This window comes from Molossus molossus, unplaced genomic scaffold (assembly GCF_014108415.1).
Source record: "Molossus molossus isolate mMolMol1 unplaced genomic scaffold, mMolMol1.p scaffold_m16_p_8, whole genome shotgun sequence".
Taxonomy (NCBI): domain Eukaryota; kingdom Metazoa; phylum Chordata; class Mammalia; order Chiroptera; family Molossidae; genus Molossus; species Molossus molossus.
The window spans coordinates 39,562,159-39,589,604 of NW_023425402.1; the positions used below are offsets into that span (position 1 = coordinate 39,562,159).

At 39.2% G+C, this 27,446-nt stretch overlaps 2 protein-coding genes across 5 annotated transcripts in view; one reads left to right on the top strand and one right to left on the bottom strand.

Moving 5' to 3' along the window:
* Positions 1-12,913, top strand: part of MYO6 (myosin VI) — a 145,737-nt gene extending 132,824 nt beyond the window's left edge. For 2 of the 4 annotated variants that reach the window (XM_036247981.1, XM_036247982.1), the window contains 5 exons: positions 3,829-3,932; positions 4,942-5,073; positions 7,937-7,963; positions 10,866-11,084; positions 11,548-12,913. In XM_036247981.1, the coding sequence (XP_036103874.1) occupies positions 3,829-3,932; positions 4,942-5,073; positions 7,937-7,963; positions 10,866-11,084; positions 11,548-11,747 (682 nt within the window). In that variant the 3' untranslated portion in view covers positions 11,748-12,913. The remainder of the gene's footprint in view (positions 1-3,828; positions 3,933-4,941; positions 5,074-7,936; positions 7,964-10,865; positions 11,085-11,547) is intronic. The other 2 variants (XM_036247983.1, XM_036247984.1) reach the window with 1 other exon arrangement.
* Positions 12,914-19,703: 6,790 nt separating this feature from the next.
* Positions 19,704-27,446, bottom strand: part of IMPG1 (interphotoreceptor matrix proteoglycan 1) — a 123,043-nt gene continuing 115,300 nt past the window's right edge. Inside the window, exons 15-16 of the mRNA XM_036249068.1 lie at positions 26,480-26,677; positions 19,704-19,850 (exon numbers count right to left, since the gene is read on the bottom strand). Of these exons, the coding sequence (XP_036104961.1) occupies positions 19,828-19,850; positions 26,480-26,677 (221 nt within the window). The 3' untranslated portion in view covers positions 19,704-19,827. The remainder of the gene's footprint in view (positions 19,851-26,479; positions 26,678-27,446) is intronic.

Here is a 27,446-nt window from a genome sequence, read left to right on the forward strand (position 1 = left end):
GCTTGGTCTACCACCATTATGCCTTGTCTAATATGTTCTAAGCAATTCAGTGCAAATATTTTTATATAGAATCTGTATCCTGCCAAGTTTCCTGTATGCATTTAGAACATGCTGATTTTATTCTCTACATTAAAAAAAAAAAAAAAATACCACAGAAGCATGGCTCTCATGAGATTTTATCTAAAAGTTCTTACAGCAAAAATAGGAAAGCTCAAATAACTTTACCTGGATTTAAACAAAAATTTTGCTGTCTTTTATGGCTGTGTATGTTAAGTATATTGCAGACTTTTACAAAGTAAAATAATAGTGAATGGGTAGTAATTCAATAATCCTATTAAAGAATATATATTTTGAAAATATAAAATTTTAATTATATTTTTAGATATTTTAAGTAATTTATACATAATTGCTTTTTATATAACTATGCTGTATTATTATTTTTTATAGGGAACAAATGGCGAAAGAAATGTCAGAATTCTTGAGTAGGTTAGTGCAGTGCAATTTGGGGGAATAAGTGTCACCTCAAAATCATATTTTTAAATTACTCGTCAATATTTGGACCAGAACCTGTTATATGAATTACCTACTCTTCTCATGTCAGTTTTCTATACCAAAAATGTCACTGCACGCTCACATAGAAAAAATGAAAACCAGTGTTCCTGTAAATCGGTGTTTCTCAGTGGTGATCCCATTGGCATTTTGGATGGGACTCTTGCTTGTTGGTGGTACTGTTATGCTTATCACTGGCCCTCACCAACTCAGCCTCTTAGGGGAAGCCTTCCCGGCAACGTGACAAAATGAGTATTTTGAAACTCCCTCTAGGGGTGGTGCTGCTCCCTGGCTGGGAACTTCTGTGCCTAGTTGAAAGGGGGAAGTAGAGGGAGAATGTGGCTCCTGACACCTCCTACACCATAGTACACAGTTCAAAAACCACTGATGGGCCCTGGCCGGTTTGGCTCAGCGGTCAGAGCGTCGGCCTGAGGTCCAGAGAGACCCAGGTTCAGTTCCTGCTAAGGGCACGTACCTCGGTTGCAGTTTGTCCCTGGCCCCGGTTGGGCCAGTCGATGTGTCCCTTTTATGTCGATGTTTCTCTCTCTCTCTCTCCCTCCTACTCTATCTGAACAAAAAATGGAAAAATGTCCTCGGGTGAGGATAAAAAACAAAAAACAAAAAAACCCACTGATGGCCCTGGCTGGTTTGGCTTAGTGCTTAGAGCATTGGCCCTCAAACCAAAGGGTCAAGGGTTCGATTCCCAGTCAGAGACACGTACCTGGGTTGCAGGTTCAATTCCTGGCCCTACTTGGGTGGGGTTGTGCCAGAAGCAACTGATTGATGGGTCTCTCTTACATCAATGTTTCTCTCTCTGTCTCTCTCTCCCTCCCTTCCTCTCTATATAAAATTCAATGGGAAAAAAAATATTCCCGGTGAGGATGAACAAAATAAAAACCACTGATGTAAAAATTGAGCCACTCAAGGCTATAACTTCTCAGCAGGATCTGGTCCATTACCTTATAGGTTGATATGAATCAATAACATTTTAACTGTTAATTTTGAACTTACAGATTTAATTGAAAGTGTAAATTTAATATATTTTTAAAAATCAAAAGTTGATTTCGCTACTACCTTACTGTATTGTTAACACAATTGTCTTTATAAGTCTAAATAATCAGTAAATTACAGCTTTATTTTACTATTTTAATAACTGCAGAGATGTGGAGGGGGCACTTAAATGCATTTTATTCATGTAATTCTTAGGATGCTGAATATGTTTGTAAGCAGGTGTATGTATTTTTGTTTCAGGTAATATGAATGAAAAGTTAGTAATACTAAAACTGTATTTCAGGCAATAATAATTTGAATTGTGTTACTATTTTTAAAAGTATCAAAACACACCTTATGTATATTGACACCATGTGTTTTCTGACAGTCTATAAAACTGTATGTTGAGTAAATTCACTTTTTCTTTTAAAAAGAAAATACAACAACAATGAAAAACCCATAAAAATTTTCAGCTGCTCTCCTATAAAAGACTCTTAGAAGAGCTAGGAAGAAAAGAGGATTTTTTTTGTTAGTTTATTGAATGGTGGTTTCGGGATATAAAAGAATACATAGTTGAGTAAATGTTAAAGCGTAATTTATTGTTAAGGGTAATAGACCTGCTGACACCCAGCTGGCTCTTTCTGAGCAAAGCAATTAAGAAGAAGAAGCTACGTACATGGGCAATTGCCAGTCATACAGCTTATGAAAAGTGTGGATTCTTCAATAAAAACCTAAAACAGATTTTAACTACAAAAATGCAGGAAGGACTAAATGACCACACATTATTCTTTAGCCAGGCTTGTGTGTGTCCAATGGTTTTTAAGTGTGTAAGCTGAAGTATGTTATTTCTATTCTCTAAAATGAAAGCATAAATAGGCCATTTAAGGAGGCAAAAGTACCTTATTTATTTCATTGTTAAGCTAAACATTGAAGAAATAATTTCCTTTATTTCAGGAAGAAGGATACATATTCTGAAACATCAGTTTTTAGTATTACTTTCATTAAGTGTCTGTCTTGACTGTCAAGATTGATGTTTTCTTTCAAAATGTAAAATGATGAGAAAATAGGTTTTGTATTGTACCTTGATTGTTCCTCTTTACGATGACATTTTTTGAATAGTGGATGATAAAGGGGCAATTCTTTGTTTGATACCTGAGAAGCAATATTTTAGTTCTTTAATAGTCCTTTTAATGTTTGTGTCATCTTTTCATATCTTGAAATAGGATATGTTTAAATTCTTTCTTTGTTACATTGTGCTTAAAAATCCACTTGTAACTTATTCTGAGTGTCTCCTCTATGGCTCATCTGCTGAAAAATAATGTTCATTATTACAGAAAACAAATTGTTCCCATAGTTTCTGAATAATTATTTTAAATTATATGTATAGAAACAAGTCTTAAGCCCTGAGCAGCATTACTATGAAAAAGTTGAATTTATCACATTTTATTTTAAATGTATTATTTTTATATTTATACATATTTTTAATTTTCTAAATATGTTTTCTCTCTTCCCACTCAAACGTTCCTATTACCGTACACAGGGCAAGATATAACAAAGCCTCGGTTATCAGCTTTATTACCTAAAAATTTTTCTTCTAATTTATTATTCACTAAATATGAGGGTATGGTTTTATCTGCTTACAGAACTTTTCTGTTTTGTGTTTTTTCAAACAGTGAATCTAAAAAGTCACAGGTGTTTCCAGAATCCAGCCGCTTTTTTAGCCTTTCTGTAATGATTAATACAGTGGGTTGCAGGTTAGACATTTATCTGTGGACCCTGTAAATACCCAGAGGCCTAGTAGGGTGATTCTGAGCCAGTAGGTGTGGGCTGGGGCTTGGCCATCTGTAGCTTCCAGTAGTCTACAGGTGATTGTACGGTGTGGCCTGAAGACTCATACACAAACCCTTAGTGTGCTTCTAATGATGTTCAGGTATATTGAGTATTTCTTTTCTGATTTTGAGATAATCATTCTTTAACTTTAGATGTTCATATATCCATCAATTAGAATATTTAAACTGCAATCTGGGGGAAACTGATGGCCCTACAATTTGGAATCAGGTTCTGATTAAAAATCTAACATGTCTGTTAAATGGACACTGAAATATTTTAATTTACCTGGGCATTCTGTAGCACACCATTTTTCATTTTATCCATCAAAGATACAAAAATTAGTATGTTTTTCTAGTAGTTATTTCCTGTTCTTAAGCTTGAGCTCACTTTCTTGCTTCTTTAGTCAACATTTCATTCATGTTTCCAGTTTAAATATGCAAAATTATGTAATAATTACAGAGGTCCTGCTGTACAAGCCACAAAGGCAGCTGCTGGTACCAAGAAACATGATCTTAGTAAATGGAAATATGCAGACCTGCGTGATACCATCAATACTTCTTGTGGTAAGTGTATGGAGAGCATGAAAAATGGGAAGGCTCTGTACCTGACAGGTAATAAATACCCATCTTGGGTGGAATTTGTAAACTTTGCATATAAATTAGTATAAGCCATTCTCTTTGTTACTGTTACCTAGAAATGAAGACCTAATTTATTGACAAAGCTAAAAGAAGGACATGCTTAAATAAATTCATTTTGCCCATCTCTTGCCTAGATCAGAAAAGAGAAGCATAGAGAAATTATTATTTGGGCTGTATCAGTGACCGACCCTTCTAATGTTATTTATAATAGTTAAATACTTACCGGAATCTTTTGGTCCATGAACACAAAGGAAAACATGGCAGTGCAGTCCTTTCTTTTTAACACTATTTTTCTTCCAGCAGAACAAAGGAAAATACTATATCCAGAGCATCCCACATAGTTGTGTTCTTGGTTAAATCATAGTATTTGAACCAAAGTATCACATTTGTACAGAACTTCTCACTATGTTTGTTCCCACCTCACTGAGTTTATCTACATAACTGCAAACATTAAAAATGTGTTGTATATAAATCTAGCTTACATTTGAATATACTGACTTTTTATTCTGTTGTGGCCTGTGACCTTGGACAAATGACTTAACCTCCGTGGTTTAGGTTCTTCATCTATAAAAGACCTATTTGGTCCAAGGTTCTTATGTGGAGCAAATTATTCAAAATAGTAATAATGCATAATAAAATACTCTGTAAATATAAATATAATATTACCATAAAATATTCATCTTTATCAATACTTAGCTTTTATAAATTTAAATTTTATTATTTTTATTGTTGAGAGTATTACAAATGTCCTCCATTTTCCTCCCTTTGCCCTCCCTCAGCATGGCTCCCTACTTTTGATTTTGTACTATTTAAAATGAAAACTATGTATTATATAAACTGTAAATATATATGTTTATGCCACAGAATAATTATGTTAGACAACTAAATTAGAATGTTCTGGTTTTTTTTTTGGCTCTTTCTATGTGATCGATAGATATTGAGCTACTGGCAGCTTGCAGAGAAGAATTTCACAGGAGACTAAAAGTGTATCATGCTTGGAAATCCAAGAACAAGAAGAGAAATACTGAAACAGAGCAACGTGCTCCAAAGTCTGTTACTGATTATGGTAAAAACAAATCTGTACTTTTAATGTTCCAAAGTATATATAAATACATGTAACTATATATAAGACATTGGGTAAAATGTACAATATAAATTTTTTCTTACTGTAGAACTTTGATTCACTGAACCCAGTACAACCATGATGGCTTATCTTTCATAGCATTATTTCTGTTAAAAACATCTTTAAAGTCTTACTTGTTAAGAAGTATTGAATTTACTTCTTAAGATATATTATAGAGGTGAGAATAATCTTGTCTATACTGGAAAGGTTTTGCAGTAATATTGTAAATAGGTATTTTTTCCACATACATGTATATACACAGATACACATACATAAAGATTATGTGTGGAAATGTAAAGCTTACTATGGAAAAACAAAACTATGTTTACTGCAAACACTATTTTACAATACTGTGAAAACATAAGTGAGAAATGGGACCTTGGTTTGTTCCAGAGTTTTGCCAAGACCAAGATTTGAGTTTTTTGACTGAGATCCCAAAATGAATTTTGTTACTTTGTTACACACAAGGAAAGTTCTGTGTTTGAAATTGGAAAATCAAGCAGGGTGGACATAACCTCGGGAAAGTATGCAATAGCTTTCACATACATTGAGAATACCTTCAATATATGAGTAGTAATTTCGGTCTTAAAAGCAATAATTGAAATTTCATTTGTTCAACTTACTACCTTTAACTTGACACAATTTATTAGCCTAATTCTGGTTAATGTCACGGTGACAGCATTTAATGTCTTTTTATTTTTCAAAGGGGTGCAGTCTCAGCACTTGATAGTATAGTTTGGCAAGCATGACCCAACTTGACTAGAAAATGAGCTCTCAGTTATATTTTGCCTCCTTCACTTTCCTAGCAATTAAAAGCAGTGTTTGATTACAGTCATTGAAATGGTGGAATTGCAATGTTTCCAAGTTGTTGCAAAAATAGATTGAGTGAGGGAAATGTATTATTAAGAGAGATGTTAGATGTCAAGTGGTGTCAGCAGTCAGAACAATGCTCTGGAAGGGCAGTGATCGCCCCGCAGTAGCAAGTGGCAGGTGAAAACCCTTTCAACATTGATCTTCTTGTGACCTCCATTGTGTTCTCCGGTTTAGAAATGTGCCTCTGGGAATTGAAGAGGGCAGGGTGATTCCATACCTGTTCACTGTCTGCACCAGGTTTCCAACCAGTTACCTTTGTTTTGTACAAATCACAGTGGTCTGTTCTTAATAATGTTCCAATCATGACCTTTACTTAATAGTCTTTCATTATGTTTTTTTTTTTTAAATTTATACATCTGTTTTGTTGTTGTTAATGCTCACCTGAGGATTATTTGATTTATTTATTTATTTATTTTAGAGAGAGTGGAAAAAAGGGAGGGGGAGAGAGAGAGAGAAAAATATTAATGTGAGAGGGAACATCGACTGGTTGCCTCCTGAACCACCATAACCAGGGCCAGGGATTGAACCTACAACCCAGGCACGTGCCCTTGCCTGGAATCAAACCCACGACCCTTCAGTCCGAGGGCCAGTGCTCCAGCTGCTGAGCCAAACTGTCCAGGGCCACAATTTATACATCTGAATGATTACTTCTTATAAAAAAGGGGGAATTAATGTTGTATTCACATTTTGAATGTATATACAAATATTTCTTGTGTTTTCAAACCAAACTTTGATAGTTTCCTCATCCAACTTTGCCCCAAAGGAGCAAATAATACATGGCTTACCTTGCTGGTGCGTATACTGTTTTCATTCATAATATATATATATACACTGTTTGGGAAGAACAAAAGCATAGATTGAGAGTCCCATTCAGGTACAGATTTAGGAATTTTATCTGAGCACTATTGATAACCTTCAAAGAATTTGATTATGAGCCATTTTCAGGATAAAATACAACTTCTGCTCTGAAAAGTACTTGCTTATTTTTGGGATGTAAAACTAATTCTGCCACAGGAGCTACAGGTGAAAGGGGTGAAGGACCCAGGGGTGAAGGACCCAGAGATACTGATAAGCTCAGTGGAGAAAAGTCTGTCCTTAGGTGGATCATTAATGGGACAGCTACTCAGCCTTTAAAAAGAACTGCTCTGTAGTTCAGTGTTTGGAAGGATTTGAATTCATTAATTTGAGAAAATGAAATGATGACAATCCATGATTAACAAAAATGTAACTTGATGTTATTGCCTGTAAGATTAAGACTTTGACAGATCATGGTAAATTCTTATAATTAGGAGTTCGGATCCTCAGGCCCTCCTGTGTGAGCGTGCTCTCACCACGTTTACTACAGAAAGAGCTGGTCAGAAATAATTTTTGTGTAGTGGAAAATTACCCAGTAAAAATTTATAACATTTAGTTGCTTAAAACAGTGACTTTGGAGAATAATTCTATTTCATCATTTCTAAAATAAAAATGACTTGTGTTTAAGATTTAGACAGTTTGAAGAAATTAAAACATACTGGATATATGTAAACATGGCAGTGCTTTTTTTCTAATTATATAATTTTTTGATGAATTTAGAATTTATCCTCTTTTTTTCTACAGAAATTCTAGTAATGCCTGAAAGTTACCATAATGTCCCTTATTAAGTGATTGTGTTGGATGTTTGCTTGGATATTATTGTGTCCCCAAATTACAAATGAAATACAATTTTTAATTTTGGTCAAGCAGAATTTTCTAAACCACAATCAAAATAGTATTAAAAAATAAGAAAGCAGCATCTACTTGCCGGTAATTCTGAGAGTATTTGTCTATGGAGAGGATATTTGCTTGTTTTTTACCACCTCGATTGATGGAAAGGCTTTATAAATTAGAAGAATGCTCGCTTAACAGTTTTGGCAATTTTATCTTTTCTTCAACATAAAATATTTGTTCACAGATTTTGCACCATTTTTGAACAATTCACGTAAGTCAATGGGTGGTAACTCATGAGCTAACTGGAAGATGGGTTAAAATACTTTATCAAGTACTAACTTCTATTAAACATGTTTTGCTACAATTTTTAAAAGTAGAATTGTACATTAATGTTGGTCTATCAGTACAAGATATTTAATTTGACATGATGCTTTCATTTGGGTCACTCCAAACTATAATTAATAATACAATTTAATTAATCTGTTGTTTTACCAGATTACTACCTTTTAAAAATAACTAGTATTTTAAACTGTGAATAAACACAATTCTTATTGTAGCAAAACTCTATCTTAATAAGCAGCTTATCTTTTAGAATAAAGACTAACTTTAGGTGCTGGTTTCAAACTGGTGTGATACGCATTTCTGTCCAAAGAGATTTGAGTTTTGTATGAAAATATGAATACAAACTTAATAGGATACTACTTAATAGGAAGAGGAGATTGTTATGTTCCTTTTTTAGCTTCCTGTGATATACTTTTAAAAAAATATAATTTAAAAGATTTGAGTCATCTTAACGTACTGTAAATTTCTTTTAGAATCAGTTTCAACAGTAATTTAGACATACAGCAGGTCCTCAAATAACTTTGTTCCATTCAATGTCCTTTCATTGCAACATTGAAGAAATGCCATAAGAACTTAACTCTTACTGACATCAATTAAGCTGTGGTACAGTTGGTTACATTGTGTGTTATTTCACTGAAAGTCACTGAACCTATTGAAGACATTAAGTGAGGACTTACTGTAATGCCATATTTGCTTGCCAACTGGTTGGACCAGATTTTTTTTCTTTTTCTTTTTTGGTGATTTCAGTAATTTGTAGGGCTATACTTGAAATTTATTTCACACTCTTTTTATTTTATTTTATTTTATTTTATTTTGTTTTATTTTATTTTATTTTATTTTATTTTATTTTATTTTATTTTATTTTATTTTATTTTATTTTATTTTATTTTATTTTTATATATTTGTTTATCCTCACCCGAGGACATTTTCCCAACCTTTGTACAGATAGAGTGAGAGGGAGAGAGAGAGAGAGAGAAGCATCGACGTGAAAGGGACACATCGAGTGGCTGCCACCCGCACGACCAACCAGGGCCGGGGACAAACTGCAACCGAAGTACGTGCCCTTAGCGGGAACCGAACCCGGGTCTCTCCGGACCGCAGGCCGACGCTCTAACCGCTGAGCCAAACCGGCCAGGGCTATTTCACACTCTTAAAGATAACATTATTGGATGTGAAAGAAGTAGTTGTTTAGAAGATTAGTTTCAAGCTTTTAACGTCTGTATCTTTGTACTTTTCTAGATAGATATTTGTTTCCAGGCTTCCCTAATACAGTTTTTTTTCTCATGTTAGTAAAGAGAGCTATCAAAGAAATTATGTTGGGTTTCTTAATTTTACCCAATATATTAAATTATAGGAGATTTATTTTAAAGAAAAAAATAGGTTAATATAATGGGTGGTGATCAGTATTATATAGTAAGTTTTCTATCAATTCGACATTGAATTCTAATTCACTGCTTAAGATGAAGGATTTGTTTTTTTAACATTTTTAAAATATCTTAGAGTTAATGTATTTTCTTCAAAAAAAACAACAAACAAAACCTTAAAATGGAAACATTGAATTGTAAGTAGTTTTGGGGGAACAGGAGCAAAAGAATAAATAAGCTCATCTCTGTTAACTGCTAAAGGTGATGCGGCTTTTTAAAGTTACTAACAAAGCTGGCCTCTGTTTCACGCCTTCCTAGGCACATGCAACTTTGCTAACTGCTTTTGCTTTCTCTGGTCTGCACAGAAATAAATTCAGCCGCTACAAAGCTTTGGCTGTTGGTGTAAAAAGTAGAAGAGTATTTTCATCTTTTCAGTATTTGGAGATTCTTACAAAAGCCATATGGCTGTTCTTGACTTAAACATATTATATAATTTTTCACTGACATACTTAGCTTTTCAGTGAGATTCTTAATTGAGCTGCAGTAAATGATTGGTCCACTTTGAAAGTTGTGAGTATAAAGCATATTCAACAGACTTACCCAAATTATGTTGCTGAAAATGTAAGGTTGTTACCCAGAGAAAGGTTTATATTTGTAGATAAAATAAAAACCTGATTGTTTAGTAATGAAAATCGAGCAAGGAAAAAAAGTTTAATATGCCCAGTACTATCAGAAAAACAAATTTTTTTTCTATTGGCAAAGAGAACCAAATATTATACATTTTTCAACTATTTCAGTAGATCTTATTCCAAGAGAAATCTGTTTTCAGAGTAAGTAAATATCTGAGGGAAGTTTATGCTTACTGTTACAGTTTTTTTTTTTGTCATGGAGTTGTTTAAATACTACTTGTAAAATATATTAATTGGCCATTTAAAATTTCAGGATTGGCAAAAGAGGAAACTTGTCTTCCACTTTTTTGAGGAACTTGTGATTAAATTGACAAATGTCTATAATTCTTCAGATTTATGAAGTTACTGTTTGTTTTGTCATAAATAGTCCTGCAAAAGTTATTCTTCAGCATTCATTTGAACTCTGCAGGAAAAATATAAATCGAGTAAATAATACTAGTTTGCTCTCCTGCCGTGTGACTTTATTTTAGTTGCTGATTATTTTAGGGGTTGGTGGTGGTTATTACAGCTGCTGCTGTTGGGGTTTGTACAGGTGTGTGTGTGTGCGTGTGTGTGTGTGTTTACAATGTAAAGGAACTTCTTTAAGGACAGAAAATTCTTAAGAATTACACCGTGAATTGTATTAATTTATAGGCAATTATTTACATTTTGTTTTAAATTCACTAAGAGGAATCCCTCTTCTTCCTTTAAAAAAAAAAAGTGTGGTACATTTTAGGATTAAAGGCTGTTTTGCTATCCCTTGGGGTGCTGGTGTAACTTTCTTTGTTCTGTGTAATAGCTCAGCAGAACCCAGCGGCTCAGCTTCCTGCCAGGCAGCAGGAGATCGAAATGAACCGACAGCAGCGCTTCTTCCGCATCCCATTCATCCGCCCCGCCGACCAGTACAAAGATCCACAGAATAAGAAAAAAGGCTGGTGGTATGCCCATTTTGATGGACCCTGGATTGCCCGGCAGATGGAACTCCATCCTGACAAGCCACCCATCCTTCTTGTGGCTGGTGTGTATGACTCACATGAAACTATTTTATAAAGGAGGAAAGAATTACAAACTTCAGGGTTGAGGAATGGATCACATTTTCAGTTCATTGAGGATTAACTCATTTATAATGTGAACTTGCTTGGAGTATGTCCTTGTAGAGCACATAGAAGCCTGTCTGTCCTAAGAACCTGTCATTTGGTATTTAATTATGTCAGTTGATTTGTGATGTTTTAGGAAATGTAGCATTTTTATTAGCCCTGAAAATTTGTTTGATCAGCTGTAGTGTTTATACATTTTGAAAGGGTCTGGGAGGACAGATTTGTTTCTAGTGAGTTTATTAAGCAGAATTCAATCTTAGAGGAAGAAAATAAAGTTTTAAAAGTTTTCAAATTTGTGAGAATTGATAGCTACTTCAACAATAAAGGTTGTAATTAATGGTTCTGAAGGAGAGGTGGTAATTCTCTGATGCCTTGTTTACGCAGGTAAGGATGACATGGAGATGTGTGAGCTGAACCTGGAGGAGACAGGCCTGACTCGAAAGCGTGGTGCTGAGATTTTGCCAAGACAGTTTGAAGAAATTTGGGAACGCTGTGGAGGCATCCAGTACCTTCAGAATGCAATTGAGAGCAGACAGGCTAGGCCCACATACGCCACGGCCATGCTACAGAATCTGCTCAAGTAGAGGTCCCCTCCCACCTGAGCTGGGCGCCCTTGCCGGGGTACTAGGTAGGGTGTGCGCCCCGGAGAGTTACCCCTTCCACCATCGTGTTAGAATTACTTACACAAAGTGAACAGACTTTCTTAATCATGGCTTCTTGTTTATTTAAGGTTAATGATGGTAGTGATTTTGGGACCTAAAAATTATTTTCCTATAACTGTTCAACCTCTTGTTATTCTAATACTTGTTACACTTGGACAGATTCTGATATGTCTCATTCTTTGCACACTACCTTAAGTCCACTCATAATTGCTTCCTAGGAAAAGAAATTTGAAAAATAATTCAAAATACTAGATTTTTAAAGATGGCACACCATAACATAACGAGTAATGAAACAGCTTAAATTTTCTTACAAAAATCAAGACACTTAACAGGATCAAGGCACCCGTGGTTTGATCAGAAAAGCTCTCTATTTTCTTTCGCAGAAATTCATGGAAATTTCCATCAAAGGTGGAAATTTTTATTCCCCCTTCATTTGCAGTGTGTCTCAGTTTGAGTAAAGCCATTTGCCGGAAGTCCTAGCATTGTAGAAGGAACCTTAATGTAACTGATGTACTTTGTGATAAAGAAGGTACTCATAATATTCTGCACAGATTTGTTTTTCTTTTCGATTACATTGTGTTGTTATAAGAATGTTTTTCTTATAGTCCATGGACAAATAAAGGAAATTCAGATCACTTAAATACTTAAAAGTTTTAGGCTAACTTTCATTTCATTTAGAAAAGGAAATAGGTTTTAGTTGGTACTGTGGCTTAACTAGATTGAATTCAAATATTCCTTCAACTTCATCTCAATGGCGATTTTTATATCAGAATCTTGTCCAAGTTGTTTCATATGATTTAAGCTAGTGTTCTGCTTCAAAACATCTTTGTTTTTAAAAAGTTCATAGTGTCTTTTTTGGCCTTTGAGATTTTGGTAATTGTAGAGCTGTTTTATAAGCTTTGTAATTCAAAAGCCCTGTACTTAGTAATTGCTTCTTTCATGTAACTGATAATTTAAAAAAAAAAAAGTTTTCTTTGTGTGCTGTTAGTTTTGATCAAATGTCAGCAGTTTCTAGCCTAATATTTATGACTTTTATGTTAGGAATGGGGAGACAAAAATGCATTAAGGAGGTATGTTGACATAATCCTAAAGAGTCTTGTTTGTATTTTAGAATAAAATTAGAAAATAAAATTACTCTCTGTACTCTTTTTTCTTTCTTTCTGATTTTAGAAGACATTAACCTTTGAACTGACTTTTCAGTGATTTCCCCCCCCCTAGAAAGTGTACCTCAGTTAGCAAATTATCTCCCAGCTGAGTAGGTAGTGCTTGGGGGCCACTGACACTGTGTTCAGAGTTGCTTCTCTCATCATAGGTCTTTGTGCAGAAATATTTATTTATCATGATTCCGTGGAACTGATTGTCTTCTGTGAAAGAAGCCCCGTGGCCCCGAGAATGTGGAAGTGCTTGTGTTTCGAAGAGGATGCTATTCCACAAACTCACCACCCTTGCACCGTTTGGTCCCCGTTTTTGGTGACAGAAGGTCAGGTTACTGAACGTAAATGACCTGTTCCCTCTCCTCTCATCACTCGCCTTTAATTGGTGGTTTTATTTGTATAGGATAGTGACTGTTACTAATTTCTCAACTAGTAACCAAATATAGTGTAACGACGTGTCCCCTCATTGCTGACTTCAGAGACAGCACCTGTACCTCCTGACTCATACGGGCACCAGCTGCAGGCTGATCAAGCATGAAACGGTCATAATGATCGTTTGAAGAATTTGTAAGAAATATATCGCAGCAAAGCACTGTTACAAGTCTTTTACTTTAAAAGCTAGTAAAATTATAGTTAGTCGTAGGCTATTTGTCGCTAATTATGTCACACAGCTGTCCTAGAACTTATCTATTTAAAGTAGTCTCCTGAGTTGAATTCGGTTACCAGGAGAACTGCCCTAATTCAGACACACTTACAGTACCCTACATACAGTGTACACACACATGCACACATTGTGTTTTCAGAGATGTTGATGCAACTACTTTACATTGTTCATCATCTCAGCCACAGGCGCTAGGTGAAAACGGGGGGAATAAAAAGTAAATTCATATATATGTATGTATATTTAAAATCCTTACTCGCCCTGGCCGGTTTGGCTCAGCGGTTAGAGCGTCGGCCTGCGGTCCGGAGAGACCCGGGTTTGGTTCCCGCTAAGGGCACGTATCTTGGTTGCAGTTTGTCCCCGGCCCTGGTTGGTCGTGCGGGTGGCAGCCACTCGATGTGTTCCTTTTCATGTCTCTCTCTCTCTCTTCCTCTCTCTCCTTCCCACTCTATCTGAACAAAAAATGGAAAAATGTCCTCGGGTAAGTATAAAAAAAAATAAAAATAAAATCCTTACTCGAGGATATTTGTCCATTTGTCTTCAGATAGAGTGGGAGGGAAGGAGGGAGAGAGAGAAAGAGAAAGAAACATGAATGTGAGAGGGACACATCGATTGGTTGCCTCCTGAAGGACCCAAACCAGGTACGTGCCCTTGACCGAAACTGAAGCCGGGACTCTTTTTTTCTTATCCTTGTTCAAGGACATTTTTGCATTTATCTTCAGATAGAGCAGGAGGGAGAGAGACACATCAAGTGGCTGCCACCCCCACGACCCCAACCGGGGCCAGGGACGAACAACCAAGGTACATGCCCTTAGCAGAAACTGAACCCAGGACTCTCTGGTCTGAGGGCCAATGCTCTAACTGCTGAGCCAAACCAGCCAGGGCTAAATTCATATTTTAATCAGTCATTTTAAGATTTAAAGTTAGAAGTTTAAACTAGTATATTATATATTAAGAACTAATATTATATATTAAGAACTAATCTCTTAATGTTTGTCTCCATACCAGCTCCTCCTTTAGTGAATGCTTTGCAAAGGTAGACATACATAAAATATTAAAAATTGAGAACAGCCTGGCCAGTTTGACTCAGTGGTTAGAGCATCGGCCCGCGGACCAGAGAGACCCGGGTTCGGTTCCCGCTAAGGGCAGGTACCTTGGTTGCTGTTTGTCCCCGGCCCTGGTTGGGGTCGTGTGAGTAGCAGCCAGCCACTCGATGTGTCTCTCTCACATCGATGTTTCTCTCTCTCTTTTCCTCCTTCTCTCCCTCCCGCACTATCTGAAGATAAATGCAAAAGAATCCTCGGGTGAGGATAAAAAAAAATTGAGAACAAAATATTTTCACATTCAGTTCAATTATAAAGTAATTCCTAATTTCACTAACACATGCGAGATGTATTATGAGCTGTGAGTATGCACTGAAAGAAAGTTTCCCTGATACACATATGTCAAGAAAGAGTGACTTTTAGTTGTAAAGCTGAGTAGGTGGCACCTTCTCAGACAGGTGTGGGAGGGAGAAATAACGCATCTAGGAGCACAAACCCACACCGAAGACACTGCATTGTAACTTGAAGTCTGCTTTCTATAACGACTTCTTATAGGTCATTCTTTCCAGTAGTGAACCTTTTTATTTTCTAAGCAACCAAGAAGTGATCATCTCAAGTGGAAAATAGGTGGTATTTGCAGAAGCTTAGATGGAGACTAGAAAGTTCCAGGCAAGAATCATAATGAGGATTTATTTTTTACAGAACTTTATTAATTGGATTTTAAAATATATTTTATTCACAGGTTACTAACTATGGTTCTCAGGGGATCCAAATGTGTAGATCTTTAGTTTTGTTACCCAAAGTAACTTAAAAGTACTTGGATCAGTAAAATAAATATTTATGGAGTGAATCAATCAGTCAATTAATACAATGTTAGTGGTATACCTACCTCCTTTTATAGAAGAGGTAACAGAGATCCAGAGAGATCAAGTGATTTAGTTCTAGACCTGGAAAGAGATATAAATAAATGCCTTTGCTCCAAACAGGAGTAAAAAGAGTCAAAACGAGCAAACACTTTGAGGAGCCTCCGAGGACATAGCAAGGGCTGCCCCTCTGTCATGCCACACCTTCATGGTGTGACCGGGTTTCTCTCACTACCAGCAATGAGTATTGAGAGTTTGGGGATTTTTTTTATCCTCACCTGAGGAATTTTTTGTTCAGATAGAGTGGGAAGGAGAGAGAGAAATATTGATGTGAAAGGGACACCCACATGACCCAACCAGGGCCGGGGACAAACTGCCACCGAGGTACGTGCCCTTAGCGGGAACCGAACCCGGGTCTCTCTGGACCGCAGGCTGACACTCTAACTGCTGAGCCAAACCGGCCAGGGTGTATTGAGAATTTTTTTCGTCACAGAAGACTAAGAACTAACAAGGGAGAAGAGGGCAGAGGACATCTAAAAATGAGAGTAAGGACAAGTTGGGGGAACAGCTGTAACAAAAAGGACAGAGAGGAGCAGTGGGGGAGGGGAAAGAAAAGGGTCGTGCCTCTGAAGGCTCCATCCCCAGGGTGAAAAACACTCTTGCAGGTTTGGTGACAAAGCGCTCCTAAGTCTGCTGAATTTTGGGATGAGTTGTATATAACAGCAGAACCCATGGTTATTAGAAGTTGGGTCAAGATAGCACTGGTGTGTAAATTCTTAGCCTGTACAAATGGCCTGCCACCCCGGAGAAGGGCGGTACGCCTCACGGAGGGGTCCGGTGCAGACACTCTCCGAGGTAGGTCCTACCTGTGCCAGGGCCAGATCTTTGACTATAATTAAGTTCAAATCAATGTATTCTTCCTTCCCCATCACTGACTAGTATGTGAAGTAAGTTGTCGTACTTTTAGTTGTCATCCTTTTCAAGAGATAATTAGAAAAATACACACCAAACAGAGAATCTTTAATCTTAGTTTGTACCTATGCAGAATCTCACCTTCAAACCTCGAATAGGTGGAATTGACTATTTTCTTTTCACGTTTAAAAACTCATCTAATTGTAACTGTTACCTAGTTTGACCTCATTTCCTGAAAAATGTGTATCTGAAACCTAACTAAAATACTGATGTACTCGAAATAAAAATAATAAATGCTTTCTGTGTAGAACTTCCTCTTGCATCTTGTGCTTTTCATACAGTTATAGGTGTAATCAATTTTTAAAATTCTTGCCAGTGTTGCACTTGTGCCCCATGTCTCAGATGGAGTAAGTTTGAGAAGTCTGGGACTCGAGTTCATCCAGCCAGAGAGCGGCAAGCCCTGAGCAGGTGCTGTGGGACGGGGTGAGGCACTCAGGTAACTGAAGCGCCCTAGAGCTTTGGTCCGAATTCCTGTGGGTTTTCCATCCAGGGAACAAGCAGGTCTGTGAGCCACAACTCCCCAGTTGCCTAGATGAGAGAAAAACTAAATCTTGGCTACCTTTCCCCAGGCCTTACCAATCTGTGACATGACACAGGATGTAAAAACTGGGGACCCAAAGAAGAGTCCTTTGAATACAGCTGGTCTGTGTAGGCTACTTCATGCCTCTCGTCTGGAACCTACGTTGATCCAGGTGGGCCACTGAGAGTGCAGAGACGGGGCTGTCAGACCTCAGCAGCTCTTCTCTGGCTGGTTTGAACAGACCACTCTAAAAAGTGAGTGATCCACAATGGAATACTATGCAGCTATGAAAATGAGGGTCTCTTACCCTTTAAGACAGAATGGATGGACCTGTAGAGTATTATGCTAAAAGAAATAAGCCAGTCAGAGAAAGACACATAGAGCATGATCTCACTTACATGGAAATCTAATGAAAAAAATAAACTGACGAACAAAATAGGTCCAGAGACATGGATTCATGGAACAGACTGACAGATCTCAGAGGAAAGAGGGGAGGCGGGTGGGAAGAGATTAACTAAATAACATATGCATAGCTCGTGGACACAGATAATAGTGTGGTGAAGGTTTGGGGTAGGGTGGGGCCAAGTGGAGGGGGACAAAGGGGAGAAAATGGGGGACATCTGTAACAAATAAATAAAAAGCAGGTGATCCAAAAAGTGAGCAGCAGTTGCTTCAAAAGGGACCTTCTACCCTGGCCGGTTTGGCTCAGCGGTTAGAGCGTCAGCCTGCAGTCCGGAGAGACTGAGGTTCGGTTTTTCTAAGGGCACGTACCTTGGTCGCCGTTTGTCCCCAGCCCTGGTTGGTCATGTGGGTGGCAGCCACTCGATGTGTCCCTTTCAGGTTGATGTTTCTCTCTCTCTCTCTCTCTCTCTCTTCCTCTCTCTCCCTCCCACTCTACCTGAACAAAAAATGGTAAAGTCCTCGGGTGAGGATAAAAAAAAAAAAGGACCTTCCCCACAAAAAATGGAGTGTTCACCTATTTCTCTTTCCCCATCAAAAACCACCTTCTCTGTAGTTAGAACACAACTGAAATGTAAGGAGTGGAGGGCATATTATGGGAGATGAAAGTGTTAGATTTTCATCTCAGTACAAATTTTTCAAGAGCTTCTGGTCGACCTATCAGCTCCTAACAAGCATGTTGTCCTCTGGGGGGCCCAGGGCACGGAAGTGAGTAGGTCCACCTCCTACCACCGTTCTTCGCTTTGCGGCACTTGGTCGTCATGTCGCAATTTGAAGTCCTTGTCAGATCGCATAGATCTCACTTTTGGGGAGGATTGGGGTGGGAATAGGGATGACATGAATGCATTTGTGAGACCAGCATGAGTGAGTTTTCAAGGATTTGTAACCAGGGTCACATAATACTTTCGCATATATCTTCTCTATTATTGGGAAACATTTGCTTTTCTTACTTTTTTTTTTTTTTTTTTTTTTTAATCCTCACCCGAGGACACTTTCCCATTTTTTGTTCAGGTAGAGTGGGAGGGAGAGAGAGGAACAGAGAGAGAGAGAGAAACATCGACGTGAAAGGAACACATAGAGTGGCTGCCACCCGCACAACCGACCAGGGCCGGGGACAAACATTTGCTTTTCTTTTTAAGTTTGCTGCTAAAATGTTGCTGTCAATGTTTAATATTTTGATATCTTTTGGCTGCATTAAAATCATGCTTAAAATCCTTCATTATAATCCATAAAGCAAATCCAGGAAATATCTAATAAAACACAAACCCATTTTATCATAAATCAAACATATGGTGCTTATATTTTATTGTAATTAAGGTTTTGCAGCAAATATACCTGCTAGTGGAACATAGGAAAGAGATACAGAATAATTCATTGTCATTAAACAGCACATTAAAAATGGGCCGAACTGGATCGCCTTGATGCCAGTCTACGCGAGCACACACCGGAGTTAGTGTAAGGGAGCGAACAGGTTACAGGAAGACTTAGTGTATCCGTGCTGGGAACAGGAACTGGTTACGTCACAAAGTACAACCTCCCACCCCCCTCCCAGTACAGTGTGTTCCTTTAAATTAGCTTTATGCAGTAACAAGAAAATATTGTCTACGGTATGTATAGCTGAACTTTAGTTACTTTTCCTTTTAAAGAAATAAATCAGAAATTATTGGCAACAAAACAATCTATTATGTAAGCAGTAATTTCTTATAAAACTAGTGTGTGTAAGAACTGAAGGAGTGTGTGTGTGTGTAACATGGAAGTGTGTGGGGGCATATACACTGACGTACATCTACATAGTTCGATGCATTTAGAGGCCTGCGTTTCCTTGCACAAGTAGTCAACTTCTATGTACGTTCTGACATATGAAGAGCTTTGCTTCCCGATGTATTGTTCACCCTCCCACACACCAAAAACCCAGTAAGTTTCACCTGTAAATTTTCTGTGAGCAATATTCTAAGGGCAGCTGGGAACAAACCTGGTTTACTATTACCTTCACCATCACCCAGGAATGGAATAGTCAAAATGTTTCACTGACTGTGTTTTTGGTTTCGATAAACAAGCATCTTTTTCTTCAGAACGTCCCAGTCGGCAAGCGCACGATTCCTGTTTGAATGCGGTGCGTGCTGGTTCTCAGTGTTGACTCCGTGCTTGGCCCCCGAGGACCGTGAATATGCTGCCTGCGTTTTCAGAATTTTGACAACAGGGGTCGAATTTTCCTTGAGAAAGCAAACCATCTCTCCTGAGACAGATTAGATGATAACATGGACATTTTCAGTTTTTAGTTTCCTTCCCAATCTTGATGGCTGAATTCTTCATATCCTACAGTCAGTAATTCAGAACTTCTTTTCCTGGTTACCTGGAAGAGAAATAATTTTAAGAATTTGAGAAATGCCATCCAAGGTCAAATCAATGATTCATCCCAAAAGTACTTCTGCTGATAGACGAGAGAATATGCTTGCCATTCAGGATATCTTTTTTGAAAGGTTAGAGTTGCCTCCCAAATATTCCTAACTTTTTAACCTACTAGAAATATATTCCATCTCTTCTTTTCTGAAACCTATTTAGATTTTCAGGTTGAACCTTCTCTTGAAGCAGGGGTAGGAAATAGTTTGTGAATTAAGGTCACTGCGTTCCGCCCGGCAGGTGTGGCTCAGTGGTTGACCATCGACCCATGCACCGAGAGATCGCCAGTTTGATTCCCAGTCAGGGCACATGCCCAGGTTGTGGGCCCGATCCCCAGTCGGGGGCATGCAGGAGGCGGCCAATTGATGTTCTCTCTTGTTGATGTTTCTCTCTCTCTCTCTCTCTCTGTCTAAAAGCAATAAAGAAAAAAAATATTAAAAAATAAAATAAAGTCACCGTGTTCCCTTCCATAGCAGACACTATTTCATGTTTCTTCTTCATTTGAATTGCAGTTCTTAATTCTCCCTGGCACTTCAGGATTTAGCTGGTGGTTGCTTCATCCCGGCTGTTTTGTTACTATCAGATCCTGTATCCCATTGTCATTCTATGGCTCTGGTCTGGACTTTTCCTGGCTTTCCAGCTTTCCTTGTTTCAGGAAGTCAAATGGCCCCCGTCACCCCCAGTGTGCACTTGGACACACGACATTACCATCACCACTTGGTGTGATCGCCTCAGTTTCCTTCTTGATTGTACGTGGACTGTCATAACTGGGTTCAGGTGCAAGCTTTGACGTGTTTCCGTCTGACACTGTAGGTCTCAGGTGGAGTGGACACTGGTTGATGATCACTCATTTTTATCCTCAAAGACTAGGTGTAATTCCTGACTAGGTGATTTCAGGGTAAGAATTATCCAAAGTATTTTCCCAAAAGTCATTTTGAAAAAGCTCAATGTGGGCTATATTTAACCGGGTTATAGATACATTATTTCCCTTTGTAAAAGAAATTTTGTTTTTTTAGTAAAGTAAACTGATGAATGGATGAGTAATTTAAAAGAGTTATCTAGGACGCTAGAAGGAACATTTATCTGAGGATGAACTTTTAGGAATTTTTTGAAGTTACTCATTCACAAATCATTTTTTCTACATATTTTTGCTTCAGCTGATTATATAAAATCAAAAGAAGACGTTTTATAAGAATATACAGCCCCGGCCAGTTTGGCTCAGCAGTTAGGGTGTCGGCCCACAGACCAGAGAGACCCAAGTTCAGTTCCCCGCTAAGGGCTCATACCTCAGTTGCAGTTTGTCCCCAGCCCTGGTTGGGGTCGTGTGGGTGGCAACCAGTCGATGTGTGTCTCTCATGTTGATGTTTCTCTCTCTCTCTTCCTCCTTCTCTCCCTCCTGCTCTATCTGAAGATAAATGCATAAATATCCTCAGGTGAGGATTAAAACAAAAAAAATACATAAACTGATTTGATTCCAGGAATATAATTTATCATTATAAAAATTTCAACCATGTTGAAATGCATTGATAAATCATGTGCATATTTTTATAAGAAAACAAAAATATTATAAAATACTTGAATTGTTTCTGTTATTTTATAGTGTTGTCTGCACATTTCAGTTAATGCCAATCTTCTGTCTCTCCCTTTCTTGCACCAGGAAATAGCTTTTCTCCCATTAAAAATAATAAAATTTAAAAACCTGACAAAGGACAGGGGCTTCTACTTATCTCTATTTAAAACAAAAGTGCCCTGGCTAGTTTGGCTCAGTGGTTAGAGCATTGGCCTGCGGTCTGGAGAGACCCAGGTTTGGTTCCCGCTAAGGGCACATACCTTGGTTGCAGTTTGTCCCTGGTCCTGATTGGGTCGTGTGGGTGGCAGCCACTCGATGTGTCCCTTTCACGTCGATGTTTCTCTCTCTCTCTCTCTCTCTCTCTCTCTCTCCCTCCCTATCTGAACAAAATATCAAAAAAAAAAAAAAAAAATGTCCTCGGTGAGGATAAAATAATAAAACAAGAGTCAGGCTCAGGCTCAGAGGTGTTTTTAATTTCCTTCAAAATTCAGTAAGTAAAATCAACATTTAAAAGTATGAGTTTACCTTGTTATTTTGCTGATGTTGGAACTTTTTAACACTAGGTTTTGAGCTTGATTTTTTTAAAAATCTTTATTGTTGCAAGCATTACAGATGTCTCACCTTTTTTCCCTATTGACCTCCCTCCTTGATTTTTTAGAGTGATCTGGTGACCTACAACAGAAAGCAAAACATGATATTATTCTGTTTCCTGGGCTTATCGACATTAACAGCAACTACCACTTCCTGCCGCTTTAGTGTGAACATGATTTTGACGAGTGAAATGGTACAGTCGTGCGGGGCTTTGTGGGAGCTGGAGGGAGCACGCTCTCGCACCCTGGCTGTCCTCCCTGCCGGCTGCGGTCTCTCTGGCCGTGGTCTCAGGACTGAACAGCGCCCCGAGAATGACGGAGGGAAACTTCATCTCGCAGGAAGTGGAGTTATTCTTCAAGTCAAGTGCTGAGTTGTGGTTACTGAAAAACAACCCTGTGATAACATTTCGTTCACGCAATTCCAAAATGAAATTTATTTTAAAATTTGATGTATATCATTCCAGATTTATCCATATACGTATTTCATAATTACCGAGGGCAGTATATACACAGTTAGCACCTTGCTATATTCCTCTTCACATTATAAAATGGGTATCATATTTGGGGGGTACTTTCTGACGTGTGGCCCCTTGTCAGTATACTGTTTTTTTTCTCCCAACACTCTGCCCATTCTAACTGCAGGGAATGGGGGCAGGTGGGCACCACTGCAGAAGGCGGGAAACTCTTCTCGCGGTCCCAGCGCTTGATGGGTAGGTCGCAGAAGAGAGAGGAGAGAGATATATTTCCAGAAGGTTGAGTAACAACTTCCTTGTCTCTCCTACAACCAGCTAAGGCAGCATTTTGGGTCAGCTTGTCCTGGTTGGGCGATTTGGAGGCTTTGAGACTACCAGGGGCAGGCAGATGCCGGGGTCAGAAGTAGGAGATCACAGGTGAGGAGAAGCCGGGAACAGAAACTTCACAAAGGACCTGGTGAGACAAGGAGAGCCCCTCCCCCCACTGCACCCAGACAGCTGCTTGGAGAAGAGACAGGAAGGGGAGAGGAGCTACCAGCCTGACTATATATTTCAGGAAAACTGAGTTGCCCAAAATGACTGATTGATTGAACTGTTAATCAGATGAAGTTTTAAAAACTAGATTGGACGGTAGTCAAGTCCACCCTCGCCTCTCCCTCTAACCCAGAGGTGAAAGGGCTCACAGAGAGAGGACCAGCTGCTGGAGGGGGCGGGCCGTCCCCTGCCCTCGGGTTGCAGGTGCAGTGAGCGGGCACACCTGTGACCTCCCTCAGCTGGGACAAGTGCTTTCATGTTACTAAAGCCCCTTCTTTAGAGTCACTTTGTACCATCACTTAATCTGGCCCCTACACTTGGAAACGATTCTCAGGACTATAAATAATGTCACGGAGAACACACCAGGCCTATTAAAGGACAAAGTGAAACTTGGGATCTGAAGAGGAAAAGTGAATAATTTACTCCCTTAGATCTAGACTTGCATTTTCTGTGCATGTACGATGATAATTGTGATTAATAGAAGCAAATTCATCAAGTCACAAAAGAGACTTTTGAAAATGAAAATTTTGTTTATTCTGAGGGGAATTTCGCCAAGTAAGTTCCCAGAACAACTGAGTCTATGTATAGAACATGTAAAATGGAGGGAGATGATAAATGCATGGCATATTCTCATAAATATTGCCTGGAGATGAAGCACAGGAGGGAACATGAGGTGACTGCAAACAAGAGGCAATGGCTCAGCAGCAGAATGACAAGGACCGGAACCAGTGGGAGATGCTCATCTCAGCGATGCGCTTGCCCTCCATCCAGTTTTCCTGGTTCCTTCTTCACTCTCAGGTAGGAAAACAGAAATGCGGCCACGCTGACAATTCTTTCGAGAATGCTGCTCTCAGAGTCACAGCTGAGTGTCCTCAGCCGAGTTGCTTCTGAGTTGAGGTTTGAGGTTTAAGTACCAAGTAGGGAATCTCAGTTTCTCCTTACAGGGCTACCTTTTTTTTTTTTTTAATCCTCACCCTAGAATAATTTTTCCATTGATTTTTTATTTATATAGAGTGGGAGGGCGGGAAAGAGAGAGAAAACAATGCGAGAGAGACACATTGATTGGTTTGCCTCCCACATGACCCCGATTGGGCTGGGGGTTGAACCCACAACCAAAGTACGTGCCCTTGATCAGGAATCAAACCCTTGCCTCTTTGGTCCAAGGGCCGATGCTCTAACCACTGAGCCAAACTGGCCGGGGCCGGGGCTGCCTTCTGCTGGTGATTATCAAACAGCTCCAACAATGCCAGCAGTTGGGAGTTCACACTGAGGAGCACCTAATTCACTGCTTACCTAAACTCATGAACTTGTTCCTATTACACCCATTATGTAGATGAGAAATTTGAGGTTTAAAGTGAGGGGGAATGTTGTTCAAGTTTCCTAGTTAGAGGTGGAGCTTGAGTTTGATCTTGGGTGTAATTTTAAAGCCTTTAACATGATTCAGTGTCTTAATCTATGGTAGATTAGGTCTTAATTTGTCACCGATTCCCACATAAGCAAATGATCAGACACATAAATGCTGGCACGTGAGAGGATCGGAGACAACTGCTGGGAGCAGGGGGTGAGGTAACGGCTGGGCTCAGGTTTCTTCTCCGCTGAGTCCTTCTGCCCGGCTGGAGCGTGGGCTTTGTCCTCATGCTGAGGATCTTCTTTTCTTCCGAAAAGAAATCGAGGATCTTTTTCTCCTTCCTTCTGGTCTTCCTTCCTCCTCCCGCCTTCTCTCCCTGGCGTCCTCCCTTCCTTCTTGTCTGCTGCCCAGCGTCTACATGGAGACTAGCACACTGGTGCTCAAAAATGTTCGTTGAATTGAATTGGCGTAAGGAGCTTCTTATTCCTGGGTTTTGATTACCAGAAGTTCATGTTATCTGTTCCCAGAGGCAGTCACAGGCGGGGAGCAGAGACCTGCAAACCTTCATACGGGCTGTTCACTTCCAGATGGGCCCATGCCTTGTTCTGTTGATCTCGCTTATGACAACTAGCATTAAAGTGGTATTTTTTAAGAAAGAGGGATGTTTAGAATCACAGCAAATAGGGCTGATTGAAACAAAAACTAAATATGTTTCTCTCACACACATCAATGTTTCTCTCTCTCTCTCCCTCTAAAAAAAAAAATCAATAAAAACATATTAAAAAATATGTTCTCCTGTACATTTTCATTTCCAGAGGAACGTTAGAACCAGGAAGTCAAGTTCCATAAAGAATCCAGTTGGGATTTTAATCAGGATTAACTTTGAGAAAATTGATAGCATCATCATAATCCTCACTCGCCTGAAGGGACACTCTGTGCTTTATGTTCTTTGTGAAGATGCTTTATAAGCCTAATTTCATGTACCCCTTGCGGGAACCCAGCAGGTGGGTTTTATTAGTCTCATTATCCAACGAGGAAATTGAGGTTTAGAGAAGTTAAGTAACTTCTCCAAGGTCACTTGCTTAGTAAATTGCTAAACCAAAATTTTAATTGCACTTTGACTCCAGAATATTGCTTTTCAACCACTGCTGTATAGTTGTCTTTAACGTGTTAATACTTTAAAGGAACAGGAGATGTTTCCTCACGCTAAAGTCTAAATCACTGTTTTCCTGTTAGCCGAGTGAAGAAGCAGATTGCCACCAGTCCCCGGGGGAAACTGGGGACCGTGGTCACTGGCACGAGTCCGAGAGCAGGAGGAAAACCAGGCTGGGCTAATGGAGACGCGGGTCTGCGGTGGTTCACACCGAGCAGGCGTTGGCTGCGCGGCTTCACAGTGGGGAAGGCAAGACGAGCTCACGCGGCAGTCCTACGGGCAGAGTCCACGGTGTGGGTCTTAGCTGGGTGTCACAGGGCTCGGAGAAGGGTTAGGAACATTTGTGTTCCCTGTTTGTTCACAAGGCCACCTCCACCCGGAAGTCTGGTGCATGAACAGAAGGCCAATTATATCTCACCTGCTCCTCCTCCTTTTAACCATTCTGTCAGAAAGGATTGATTAAACATATCACAGTACATCCATGGGACGGACTACCCTGTAATCATTAAAAATGATGTTACAGAAAATATTTAGTGACACGAGCGAATGTTCTATGTAAAAAAGTGGACTATAAAACAAGAAGCCAGGTCGATTCCATTTTGCTTTAGAACATTCTATATGGACATTCTGTATACACATGTACACCAAAAGGTAGGAAGAGTCTATGTGACTTTTATCTCTTTTCTCATTATTTTCTATATCTTCCGGTTTTCTTATGATGAAAGCTATTGTGTTCGCAAAAAGGGGAAAACCCAGTCCTGAGTGTTTTAGCAAGTCCTCCTCCAGGACATTGTGACACTCACTGACGTTTGAGAACCACAGCTTTAAAGGAGCACATGAATTCATTCTAATGACAGGTTTCTCAGGATTACAAACAAATTCTCGGGTCTACAGAGTTGGTGTGCTCGACCTACCTGCACAGAGCTCTGTTTCCCTGGATGACCTCACATTCCTTTCCAGGGTCGCAGAGGCCCAGGTCCCCTGGTGGTCTAGGGGCCCCTGGCTCTCGTACCCCGGTCTGCAGCGACATTCTGCTTCCTCGGTCCACTCGTCCCTTACACACTGGGCAAATTTGCCACAGGCCAGGAATTTGCAGGGATCTGCTTGGTCGGCTGTAAGAGATGGGGTACATACTAATGAATGCATGGGGCCTGAGCAGGGCAACTGGCAGAAGTCAAAGCAAGAACCCATATGTTTGCTACCACCCCGTGCGGAAGTGGGTTGTGCAGTACCGATCACGGACTGGAGTGAAAAGAGAACCACGTGTTTCTGTATCTTTGACAAACAAGTTTACAGACACGGGTGATAACATATTTATCTCCAAATATAATTATGCATAAACTTAGTTGTGTGTCAGCATCACCTAGACGCCCTATTAAAAAGCAGATTCCAATGGAAAACAGTATGCAGCTTCCTCAAAAAATTAAAAATAGGACTGCCATTTGACCCAGTGACCCCGCTTCTAGGAAGAAGCCTGAAACACCAGTCAGAAAGAATATTTGCACCCTTATGTTCATAACAGTGCTATTTCCAATTGCTAAGATCTGATAACAGCCCCAGTGCCCATCAGTAGATGAATGGATAAAAACGCTATGGTACATATACACAATGGAGTACTATGCAGCTGTAAGAAAAGAAGGCTCTCTTACCCTTTGAGAAACATAAAGGGACCTGGAGAGTATTTTTTATTTTATTTTTTTGTTCAGATAGAGTGGGAGGGAAAGAGAGGAAGAGAGAGAGAGAGAAACATCAATGTGAAAGGGACACATCGAGTGGCTGCCACCGCACGACCAACCAGGGCCGGGGACAAACTGCAACCGAAGTACGTGCCCTTAGCAGGAACCAAACCCAGGTCTCTCTGGACCACAGGCCGACGCTCTA